Below are 13,591 nucleotides of genomic sequence, written 5' to 3' on the forward strand. Positions count from 1 at the left end.
AAACATTTTTGACATTCTTTATTAATTTTTTAAATTGTAATAATTTTTTTAATATTTTCCCGAAATTCTAGCGCAATTTTCTGCCAGAAATACGCACAAAATAGATGGGGGACGATAACTGAAGATAATGGAATTAATTGCATAAATTTAAGCCTAAAAAACAACACAGTCGTAAAATAATCACTCAGATCGGCCAAGCAGTACCGACTTTTATAGGAATACGAAAAATAAAAAATAAATCTGCTATACTGTCACGCTCACATTAAAAACTTCACAACGAGAAAGCGACAGCTTGATAATTATGAAAACGCAGTTGTATATATAAACATACAAGTGAGTATATAAATAAATATATATATTTATTTTTTTTCTTTTCCTATATGATTTATTTATTTATTTTTTTCAAGTTTTTAACGGTTATATATGAAGTAAAAAAAAAGAAGATTTATTATAATTGTAAGCTCTTATTATTGATATTCAGTCTGTTTAGGTGAAAATTATTTTAAGATTTACGACAACAGTTTAAAGTAAAGAAAATTTGCAGTAACTTCTGTAGCTCCAGTACTACTAACACAAGTGAAATCGGTTTTCAAGAGCTTTTTCGGCTCGACAAACGCTTTAAAAATGTATAACAGCGTAAAATAAAGTTATATAATACTAATAAATAAGAGTTTTAAAATGCCTACAAAATTACAATAAAATAAATCACAAATTACAATTTTTAAATAGAAAATTTTTGAAGCCAGTGACAAACTAAACGATTACAGATAACTTCTAAAACGTACTTTGACGCCGGCTTCAAAAGATCTAAATTTGAAGAAAAATTTAATACTGTATATATAATTTTTTTTTAGTTTTTAGTGGTGTTTTTTTAAGTTAATTTTTTTTTTTAAACCTGTTTTACCTTTATTAAAATATGGAAAGGCATAACTAGAAACAATGTCTTTGTGAATAAAAATAACAAGATGCAAAAGCAAAAAAATAACCACCTCTTCAAAACAAAAAAAAAAGAATGAGGGGAGAAAATTTACGAAAAAATAAGTAGACCGGTATAGAGCTCCATCAAGGCTCTCTAGAAAGCGGTAATCTGCATTATTTTAATCCGATTTCTTTCAAACTAATTTTCTTGAATTTTCACGTGAAAAAAAATCTTTAAATATACGAATGAGAATGCATTGCGATATAGTGATTCTGTTGAAACGGTCGATAAGGATTTTTTTTTTTTTTCTAAACGATGATAATATAAAATTCTTCAAATTCTCGTAAAACACGTTCGTTACCGATAGATAAGAGATGAAATGAATTTATTGGATAAAATGCATGCGGCAGAACTTAATAAAAAGTTTCATAAATCTTGCGGTTTGAAACCTATTTTCTATTAAAAAAATTAACAAGGCTAAACAAAAAAAAAATTACGCGTCTCCGTTTTTTATTCGGTAGCTTCGGGTGGGAATAACGGTCGGACACGACACTTTCACATGTTACCTATCACATATCGTAATCTCGTACAAAAGCCTTCATGGAGTCCTATAATACACAAAACACGAACAGCAATAAAACGACAATTATTAGAGATACGTTATCGTAGATGCTACGGTTAATTAAACAGGTTTACACATATAAAAATAATAAATTAAGAATAAACGGAGGAAATTAAGCCTTTTCATTAATTATAATTCACAGATAAGGGATCCGGATACCCGATTTGTTGCAGTATATTAAACAAACAACCGCTATTTAAGTATATACTAAAAAAATACTATAAATAATCTATAATGTTTAAGTTGTAATTAACTAATAATAATTACAATGTATTTACTTTCAATAACCAAAAGCACAGAAAACAAATTCATCAGTATGTTACTGATGAATGTAAACTATATATTAGATGATCGACAAAAAAAATCATTTCAACTCGAAAAAAACGTAACATTTTAATTAAATAAAATGGCATTTTGCCGGTAAAGCCCGATTACCTACTCGTTACTTAGCCTTGACAAAAACTGCGATTACGCACAACTGTATTCAATAATAACAAGCTATTGTGATCGTGCATAGTGCATACAAACTTATAATGATAAAAAAAACAAATCAAACATTTCTTAAAATTCTAGAACTGCCTAGTAATACGGAATGACAACATTAAAAAAAATTGTTTACCTCTTATTGGAAACGGTTTGGTCTGTATTGTATCTGACGTAGGCGGGACGTGCCTTTTAGTTTCAGGAGACATAGAAAAATCGTTATTAGAAGTAAAAAATCGAACACCAGAAGCTTTGTAATAATCACAAACACGAACGGCCATCACAAAAACGATGTTGATACGGAAACACAAATACGCATTTCCATACAACCAGATCCGAGTGTCGGTTTATCCACCGAGCAGCGAACTGTAAATTACAACTCACAGAGCTATCTTTGCACAAAAATCACAATGTACGTACGAAACAGCACGCACACGCGTTCGATGCAATACACGAATGCGTAAGATATAGCGAGCAGACGTGCCTACGACCAGAGACACTAGCGGTACAAGCCAGTAACTAGTAACACGGGTCAGCGATAGGCACACCGATGAAATCATATATGTAAAAGCGGCAACTCGTTCTTTTCCAAAACCATACGGCTTACTGCGACTGCGCGTACTTCGTATCGTCAGCGGTGCGGGAATTTCCTTGAACGTACTAACTAAAACATGTTCGTGCGTTCCATCGCCGACTTGGGTGATAACATCGAGTACACGTTACGATGTACTTTACACGAACGTAGAACCAGTATACCTGTAAATTCTTCCGTATCTGTAAAAAGCGACCCTATAAGATTTCTGAATATTCTTAATGTTAAAATGTCTGCAGCAGACATTTAAGCAGGGAGAAACAAATCTGCATTTGCCTCTATTTAAACACAAGTTGAATACATAACTTAACATTTTACTCATTACAGTTCAAAGTAACACATTATGACTTTTAAATCGGACAGTTTTGTTTCTTTAAAATCGAATCGTATTGAGATAATGACAGATTGAAGTATTCCACCGCATTATTATTCAGGTAATAAAGAGCATAAGTACGTAATCGAAGTTCATATAAATGTTGAGTAAGTTCAAGAATGTTTTTTTTAAAAATAAATTAATTTTAACTACAGTTATCAAAATTTATAAACGACTGATAAATTACAAACTTACGTATTAAATCGATGGGCATGTTTTTTATAACATTGATCATAGTTAGACGTCAAATCTTATCAAAGTATAAATAAAACGACATAACCTCACTTTCTCAAGGTATTCCGGGTGCGAGTTGTCAACGTCGAACAAACCCACAGATAGCATAAGACTCGTGCCTCCTGCGGGTAGTTCCTATAACTACAAGATAACGTTTCCAAGGTATCCGATTAAAGGAACTGTGTAGGGATCAATATATCCATTTGCCGATATGGTTTAAAAATAGATGTGCCAACAATAATGACGGATTAGAATTGGTTTCTAAGGATGACATCGTCCTGGTTTTCAGATTGTAGTTTCTTTGCAGCCAATTTTTTTATTGATTATTTCCTTATTGGATGACTGTGAATAATTATGTTTTCAACTTCTTTTCCCGGTTAGCTCACAATTTCCTTTTCAACAAAAATTTATGCGCCTAATTCGTTATTTTCGGATCAGTAAGTCGTAACACTATCTTAAGATTATTTGTTGGCGTTCTTTTCCGATTCTATTTAGTGTTTTTCTTTTTTTATTCAGACTCGATGATGCCTTTGTACGAAAAACATTTCTTTTTGGTGTTCGCTTTTACCGAGTTGCTGAACAATAACAACCTCAATTTTTTTCAAGTGAAATAAGCCTGTTTCTTTGTTCAGCTTTAATCACATTATATAATACAATCCATTGTTTATTTTAAACTTATATTTTAGGTTTTATATTATATACTTACCGGTTTAATACCGTGTGTTATTAATTTAGAATACAATACATAAGTACTGCCGAGCTGTACAAATAGAGGTTAGATTTTTGGTTACAACTTGATGTTATGATTGCCGTTCCGGTACATTGATAATGATATTCTGTGTATAATACCTTCATAAATTTTTATATTTGTTAAATTATGTGTTATAGTTATAAGTATGTAAAATGCATATATAGACTGATTAGTGGAATAACCTGAAGGAGTACAAAAACTTAGATTCTAACCTATTACTAAGATTTATATTTTCTTAGTATAAGGGTTAAACTAAGTAAATGTGAACTACTACTGAAAGAGTATTAGTTGTAAAAATTCTTCAAAATTGTCAACGCCACATCATTTACATTTATTTATTTATTTTAATATCATTATTGCAGTGATAATTCATTAGAATTTCTATAATAATAAATGTACCAAATCATATACTGTGTTGATAATTATATTAGGCTGTTGATTATCTTGTTTTGGGCATGATTAAAAATAGCATTTTTAAAATTTTATTTTAATTTAATTTAGAAAGACGGGAACCAGAAACTAACTTATTCAAGAATTACTTTAATCTGAATTAGTATAACACAATAACCTGATATATTACAAAAAATAACCAAATTAAAAATTTTACAGTTTGAAGATAAATTACGAATATTTTATTTTAATGTTTATTTTTACCAATATCCTACATGTCATTTTGATGTGATTTTTCTCAAGCTTTTGTGGTGAGGTACCATGAAAATAAAAATGTATTTTAATTTTCAATCCAAAAAATCATATATATATACCAAACTTTACTACAGTAATTAACCAAGATTGTACTGAATAACCATTTAAACATTTACAAGGAATTTCAGGGAAAAAACTTCATTTTAATAAAAATTACTAACAGATTAAAGTAAACACAGGAAGTCATAAAATTATTATAATATAATTATTTATTTTTCAGTTCTTATTTGTTTTTACAGTTCAGCATGATAAAATGATGTTTATACTTTAGTCAAATAATACAAATCAATTAATTTATTAATAACTGGAAATGTGGTCATGGAAAATCTTGCCAATCATTATCCAGTCTTTTTCTCTGTTCAGCTGCAGATAATACTCAGTTTTAAGTGATAAGACTATTTGTATGTTATTAAATTATACATTTGTTAATTATGTAATTTTTTATTAAATTTTACATCATCAAAACGTACAGTTGTAATTAATTACTTTTATGTGCCCCATTTCTATGAAAGGTATCAATAACAGTTGATTTTTGTGTTGTGTATATTATATTTGCTTTTTATATCTGAAGTTTAATGTGATTGCTTATGTTTAGTTTATGTAATGTCAAGTTTGATGTGACATATGAGCTAATTATTTAAGAAAAATAAAAACAAACCATTTTAACTTCAGTAATAATTTATTTCTAAACACTGGAAAAGTAAGTATAATGATTGAAATGTTACAGTAAAAAAATATACAGAATGTTAGAAAGCATGAAAAGTACAGCTGATTCTGGTTATATCACAACTGGATGGTGATGATTGGACACATCAGTGGGCTAGTGAGTTTGAATTTTAACCAGGTTTCTAAACTTCTTCACTTATTTTTCATTTTAAATCTATTTCAAGCACATCCTGGGGATAATTTGCTATCCAGCAAAACTACATTTACGAGGGGGTTTGTGTTGATGGCATCTTATAAATGGCGCACAGTCATATTTCCATAGTATATTACATAGAGATAGTTCTGAGTTATATTGTTTATCAGTTTGTAGTGTTTAATAATGTGTAATCTTGTGTGTTATTTTTTATAATTTTGAAAAGAGCTTAATAAACTTCTTTTTTAAAAATGTTGGAAGTTTTGAATAAAATGTTTGTTGATAAGTAGGATTTATTTTTTAGGAAGGGTTAGAATGAGTGCCCAACCCAACTTAAATATATTGAATAGGTGTTGTCTGTCTTTACTCGATAGGCAGTTTAACCATTAAGCTTGTTGTGTAGCCACAGAACTGAAAATTGTGCCCCCTACTCAATCCACAGGCAGCCCACCCTACCAGTTCTGTCATTCAAGAATAACGAAAAGGTAAGAATACCCTCCCATTTGGAAGATAGGTTGTTTATTTAACTGTCTTGCTTTGAGCCTTGATGTATGTATATTAGTCTAATAAAAATTTGAATAATAAAATAATATTTACTAAAAAGATTATTTTATGTTTTACTTATTCTGTTGAGTTTTTCTGCGCGTCATTTACATTTCTATTTGTTGAATCTGTTTTGTACTCCAATAAAGTATTAGAAATAATATTTCAGAATATATTTTATTGTTTTTAAAAATTACTTTAATAACGTCTTTATAAATAAAAACATCTGTATCTCAGAGTTGCAATTTATAAACAAAAGGCTAAACCGTATAAAGTATAATAAGTCATAATCCAAATCATATCTTTATAATAACAAATGTACTCATAATATTATTAAGTCAGTACGAGAGTGAAAACAAATTGTTAGGAATGTAGGAGGTATACCGAAATGAAACAACTAGTACTATATAGGGAATCTTGGAGAGCTGCATCAAACCAATCAAATGACTGAAGATGAAGAAAAAAATAATGAGAATGAATAGTTGAATTATTTTTGAGCAGAATATATGGATATATATATGTATATAATCTACCCAAATATAATTAATTATAGGAAAAATAAAGTATATAAAATGACTTAGACAAAGAATTAAATATTATAAAACAGATTGCTATATGTAATGGTTGTGATAGTAGGTTGGTAGATATTATTTATAATAATTAAATGATAAAAATTAAAAATAACACAAATTTAATACTAATAAATAAGAAACAAAAAATTGACAGTGTATAATTAAAATATGTGTATACTGATAAAATAGTCAAACATATTAGAAAGGTTTATGATAATAATAAGTTCAAACCTGCGTACCAGACGAATAACCACATTATAAAATATTTAATAAGTAATATATGTAATAATAAATCAGATGTATACAATTGAGTGGTATTTATAAAATTGTATGTAATGATAGTGACCATATTTATATTGGTAAGACCACTAGAACTTTTAAAACTTGATTCATGGAACATTTTAGAAGTTATAAAAAAGGTAAACTGGGTTTTTCAAATGTATCAGATCATTTGATTAAAAATAAACACACAATATCAAATATTCAGACAAACTTAAAAATATTAGAAATTAAAAAATTAGATACGGATAGGAATAATAAGGGTTTTGACGTTGTAGAACGGTATTATATTTACAAACATAAGAATAAATTTAATATTGTCAACCTTCAGACAGTATACAAGGATGACAGTTTTATAAAGGCCAGTAGATAGTACCACTATCTGTTTTGATGATAGTGATGAGTATTTGAACTTTTAATATGGTTAGTAGAATAAATTCAGTGAAACGGCTGGCATATGATTTTGCTTTGCTTAAGATTTTGTTTTTACTTTAAAAGTGTTAATTTTTATCTTTTGTTTTAATTATATTTTTAGATTTTAATTTTAACTTAATCGATTAACCTTTTTAATTTTAAACGATTGTTTGTATTTTTATATTTTATGTTTTTTATCTCTTTTGTTTTGATTTTAATTTAAATAAAAGTTTTAAAATTCTTTTATATAAGATTTTAAAGTATGATAAGTTAAATTTAATTTAAAGATTTTTGAGTATGTTATCATGGATTGCAAGTTTATGATGTTTTTGTAATATATATAAATATATGCAGCTGGTGATACGAATCAAGTTTGCGAAAGCGCTTCTGTTTATGTAATGAAATAAGATAAATCACCCTTCTTTTCCTGTTTAGCCTCCGGTAACTACCGTTTAGATAATTCTTCAGAGGATGAATAAGGATGATATGTATGAGTGTAAATGAAGTGTAGTCTTGTACATTCTCAGTTCGACCAATCCTGAGATGTGTGGTTAATTGAAACCCAACCACCAAAGAACACCGGTATCCACGATCTAGTACCCTATTTCAATTATTCTGTACTTAGGGTTGATCTGTTAAATATAAATTAATATATATATATACACACACATTTTCATAGCTTTAACAAAAGAAAAAAAGTTAAAAAACGAATTAGAAATTAAAAAACAGCATTAAAACTGCTGTAAATGTTTTTTAGATGTAAAAAAATAATGCGTATAAATTAAAAATGTTGTAAGGTGGTGTGAGAATTAATTTAAACAAATGGCAATTATATCAAGAATTTGTAGATCATATCGTAAGTAAATTTATCCAACGCTACAGCATATTTATTTATTATTTGGATGAACTGTTTGCTCATAAAGTAACATTTTTGGGGTCTTATTAGATAACAGTTTTTTATGAGATAATTTATTTCTTTTTTGCAATAAAATTGAACCGTACTGTTTAGCTTTAAAGTGCCGTAATAAAGAAGTAAACTTGTCACTGTTATTAAGTATGTATTATGATTTATGTATATTCCTGTTTGAAGTATAATGTGATCTGTTCAGGCTTCTTCAAAAAGTCAAAATGAGATTTCAAGAAATAGGTATAGAATATCAGATCATTGTTTGGTGCGTACAAATATGAATCGTGTCAACGTGTACATAAATATATACTCGTATAATTTTCATTAATGCCTTATAAATTGTGAATTATTTTTCTATATTTATTGTCTCCATGTGCTTATATTTTAAATAATTAATATGAACTTTAAATACATCTATTTTTTATTTATAATTAATTGTGTATTTTGTAATAAGTCTATGATCAAAGTTTTACCATAGTTTCCCTTCATCCAATGAGGGGATTGCTGGGGCAGTTGTTTATTATCCAGCGAGTAGCATATCTAACTGTTCCTGATGTGATATGCATAATGTAGTATTGTGTACCTACACAATAAAAAACTTATTAATTTATTTATGTACTCGATTTTAACAGAATTCATTATCTGTTTCGTTTTGCGCTTTATTATTAAAATAATAATTTAATATATTATAAATACTACCAGCTTTCTTTATAAATATTTGGTAAATTAATTTTGTTCCCATATAAATTTATATCAGCAGAGTAACTGTTACAGTGTACTTAGAAATGGTGTGAAAGACAGGTAATGGGTGCTGATATTGTGGAAGTAACGTTTCTCCTGCTTTTGTGTTTCTGTTGCAATCCTTTTTCCACCTACCTATGGCAATGTTATAATATACTAGGTAGAGAAAAGCATTTCTGGAATTAGTTTATTTTTCAAAAACTGCTCGTGTAAAAAGATTTTGAAGTATATTCCCTTCAAAGTAGTTTCCTTCGGCATTATACACTTTTGCCAATGTTTGTATAGTTGTTGGGAACATTCTTTGAACTCATTTTGTGATGTATCCTCGGCTGCTTCATTGCATCGGCATATGTCATCAGTGTTCTTGAATTTTTTTCCTTCAGAGCATTTTTCAATGAAGAAACAAGTAAAAATCAGCTGTTGCTGAGTCAGGAGACTATGGCTCTCCAGAGTTGTTACATTGTGCCTTGCTAGGCGTATTTGATGAGCATGGGTCCATGTGTCAGAGCAATGTCATGGAAAAGAATCCAACTCTTTATTTCACATTTTTTGTTCGCTTTGTTTTACTGCATTTCTTTATGAGATAATATTAGGGGATTTATGGCAAAACGATTTCATCATAGTTTCCTTGTTAACTGTCTGTCCATCAGGAATGAATTCATAGTGAACAATACCCTCTGTACAAAAAAAAATCTTCCAACATAACTTTTAATTTGCTCAAATTAATTTTATGTAATCATAGAAATTATGTTGACTACCACTCAAACAAATGGCATCTTGTTTATGGATCATACAAAAAACACCATGTCTCAACCTCTGGTATTATCTTTCTCAGAAAATTTTGATGAACAACAATACTGATGCGGTCTCCTGTCAGTATCATGCAAGTTATCAATTTGCAGACAACATTTTTGGAATGATGTGTTGGACAAATGTGGTGTGTGTTCAGAACACTATGGAAAATAGTTTTGCAACTTCTGCTGATATCCCGACCATTGGCGCTATTTCCGTGATAGTTTTTCTTCTATCACTTAAAACAAAATTTCCAACGCTTAACATTTTCTTCATTTGTTGAGGTAGACAGCTGCCTGCTGCAAATGTTATCTTCAACACTAACATGACATCACTAAAACGCTTATGCAAATCAAAAATTCTTCATTGTTGATTCTGCGTATGATTGTTCAAGCAGCATTAATGTTTCTGACAGTGATTTTTTTTAAGCGAAACACAAAATTTGATACTTGTGCATTCTTCATTTACTGATGTTTTTCACTGCTACATACATGATGTAAAACTAATAGCATTTTAGTGTTGTATGCAAAACAAAAAGTATGATGCAACTGTAATTTGATATCATTTGTGCTTACACTCATAGAAACAAAAAAAAATCCTTCATTTTAATTGTTACTTTAAGTTGTAGGAGGCAATCTGGAAACATACTTTGTGCATTTATTAATTCATAATACTGAATTAATATGAACAGTTAATTTTTATTAAGTACTTTTTTCAAGATTTAAATCTTTTTCATACTTATATATATATATATATATATATATATATATATATATATATATATATATGTATATGTATAAATAAATATTCACATTAAAGATAATAGAAAATTATTTTTAAGGTAATAATTCAAGCAGCATCTGCGAATGAAATTATATTGCCTGTAATATATTTTTATTTTGTATGCAGCTTGTGTGACTGCATGCCATTTCAACAATAGATAGATATTTGTCTTTAGCTGAGTTTGATAAAAGGAGAATGTTCTCAAATTATTCCTACTGTATTTTGAGCTTACCCTTTAGCAAATCGACCAAAAGACAATTCTTTTTTATTTTGTAAAGGAGATTCTTGGGAGTATGTTGTAAGTTTTCCGATCATCTTAAATTAAAAATTACATTGTTTACTTATATCACTGAAACATAATTTTGTTAATTTTACATCAAATCTTAGCATTAGAATGTAATGTAATTGCAAATAATCTGTCATTCACACTCCTTTGTAAAAACATTCAAAAAAATTGGTCAAAAGACTTAGGTTAATAAAATAATAAGGTGTATATAAATTAATGTATTCTAGAAAGCCTTAGCTCAAGCAGTGATTTCTTTACATTCAGTAAGAATTACTTTACTTATTTTTCTTTGCTTTTGTATTTCTTGTAAATAGCTTGTTTACTTGCAAAAGAATATGTCTTGTTCATATTTTAAATTAAACTAGTATAAATAATGTACGCAATAGGGTGCAAATTAATCCGAACAGAGATATTATTTTTTAATAAAAAGTAGGTTTATTTAGAAAAAAATCATACCTTATCTTCCGTTCAATTTGTGAGTATCTAGCGATTAATATGCCCTCAGTTATTCTCGGTCATTTCATTTATCAATTTGGCATTGATTTCATAAGTATTAAATCTCTTTACTTGATGATTTTTCTTATTCATTATGAAAGTGTAATATTATTGCTTTAAAGAGGTCAATTTTTGTTGTACGATTCATTCTTGAGTCTTTTTTGACTATTGCCCAAATATTTTCAGTTGAGTCTAAGACTGGGGTGTTGCTGGCCATAGGAACAATTTTAATGTTTTGTCTTTCAAAAGATTTTTCCACGTTTTTGGCTGTATGGCATGGCACCAAATCTTGTTGGAACACTCTGTTGTCTTGTAGGAATTTCTTTTGAAGTTGGTTCTCAACCATTTCCTTCAGAACCTTGATATACCCATCATTTTTCAAAATGCCAATACTGGAAGTAATGAACAAGAACCTTCAAATGTGAAAACTTTTTTTCTGGGGATGTTTTACCGATCGGATATGATCCAAAGATGCATTTTCCATTTGATGCTTTTCTAATGTATGGAACCTTTTGCCCTTGAATATAAAATGAAACTTATTGGAAAACATAACATTTTTCTAGTCTTCTTTGGTCTTGTGCTTTGGCTCGCAAGAGCCTTTTTTGCACATTGTAGGTGTTGAAAGCTGCTTTTTAGCTGGCCGAAGAGTTTTCTGTCCAGCTCCAAGAAGTCGGTGGCATCTAACAGTTGTCACATGTAAGTCTGTTCCATCGGCTGCTAATAATTCAATTTATTTTGGATCAAGTTTACTTTGCTCAGTAATATCCTGTGTTGGAGTAGTTTTTCTTTTACAGCCTTGTTTACCTTTTTTTTTTTGAGGTGAAAAGGGACCAGTTCCATTAAATTGTTTTAAAATAGCATTCACTGCCCCTAGTCCAACACCAGACTCAGAAGCTATTTGTTGTGTCATACTGGTATGCTTAGAAAGAGAAACAATTTTCTTACGATTTTGTCCATTGTTATACATTCAAGACAAACAGAAAAACAAAGTGAAATTAAGATTTTGTAATAAAAAATTAAGTAATCTTTCACAAAACACTATTTATAACTTGAAAATTACTAAACAACCAAAGAACAATTGCCTCACATTACACAGACTACTTAAAAAATGGGTATGGTCAAGCATGTTATAGTTACAATATAGCAACAATATAACTACATGTTATAGCAAAAGTTTCCTGTGATCAGAATAATTTGCACACTACTGAGTGTAAAGTAAAACTTAACAAAGGATTTAATAAATTTTAAAAAATAAACTAAACAAATAAAAAATAAATCTTTTTTAACTTTTGACCTTTAGAAGTCGATACCAAATTAAAACCAACCTCCACAATTTACTAAACCATAGTTTAGTGATAACTAAAAGTATTACTCTAGGATATTTTTTTAAAAAGTTATTCCATTTTAAACAGTTTAGTAACTTTAATAATTGAGAAACATGTATTCAAAATTTCAATGTTATAAATTATACGTAAGGCATTCTACATCAGTGAATGCACTTATGTTGTTATTTATCATAAGTTGGGCAAGGAGATAATTAACTCATGTGAGGGTGTAAAGGTGGGCCTAGAATTTAAATATCTGCTGATTTTTCAAAATAAATTAATTTATGATGCAAAATAAAAAAGAAAGATAGATTTTACTTTTTCATTTCTTATTTTCATTTTAATAAATTAAATTTATATGTTTTAACAGTAAATCTGGCTTATTTTCTATTTAATTTTACAAACAAAGCCTTATATCAAAATTGAAGAAAGAAAGTTAAAAAGTAGTATTGATCATAGTTATTTAGTGAAAGTTCAAAAAAAATAATCTTCCTGTATAAGCAATATCATAAACAACTTTCCACGAACACTAGACATTACTTACTGATAACTGTTAAGGAGGACTTTCACAATATGTCCGTGTGTGTTTTGAATTTTCTAAATTACATGTTTTATTTTCTAGATTTTTTAAAATTAGAGCACAAGGAGATAATTAAAAAAATATTTTTATTGAAAGCTAACATAACAATAAGTACTTAATAGCATAATGAGAAATAGACAACAGTGTACAGTAGCAGCAGCAAAACAATTAGAAATAAATGTTTCACATAAAGAGAAATATCTAACTCATAACTTCTAAGGGACAGACTGGAAATGATGGTAGTTAACATTAGGAATGTAGGGAAGAACCCTTTTTGGTGGATTGGAGATGGAAACTTTCACCCCACTGTACCTGTTCAACACCATTTCCTGTTTA

General features: G+C 28.8%; 1 protein-coding gene across 9 annotated transcripts in view; it reads right to left on the bottom strand.

The window, feature by feature from the left end:
• Pfrx (6-phosphofructo-2-kinase/fructose-2,6-biphosphatase) overlaps nt 1–2,543 on the bottom strand; it is a 181,204-nt gene extending 178,661 nt beyond the window's left edge. For 5 of the 9 annotated variants that reach the window (XM_075380859.1, XM_075380856.1, XM_075380860.1 and 2 more), the window contains exon 1: nt 2,161–2,539. In XM_075380859.1, the coding sequence (XP_075236974.1) occupies nt 2,161–2,305 (145 nt within the window). In that variant the 5' untranslated portion in view covers nt 2,306–2,539. Of the gene's footprint in view, nt 1–2,160 lie in introns of all 9 variants that reach the window. The other 4 variants (XM_075380854.1, XM_075380851.1, XM_075380858.1 and 1 more) reach the window with 4 other exon arrangements.
• Nucleotides 2,544–13,591: the final 11,048 nt, after the last annotated feature.

The sequence above is a fragment of the Lycorma delicatula genome, chromosome 13, assembly GCF_047948215.1.
Source record: "Lycorma delicatula isolate Av1 chromosome 13, ASM4794821v1, whole genome shotgun sequence".
Taxonomy (NCBI): domain Eukaryota; kingdom Metazoa; phylum Arthropoda; class Insecta; order Hemiptera; family Fulgoridae; genus Lycorma; species Lycorma delicatula.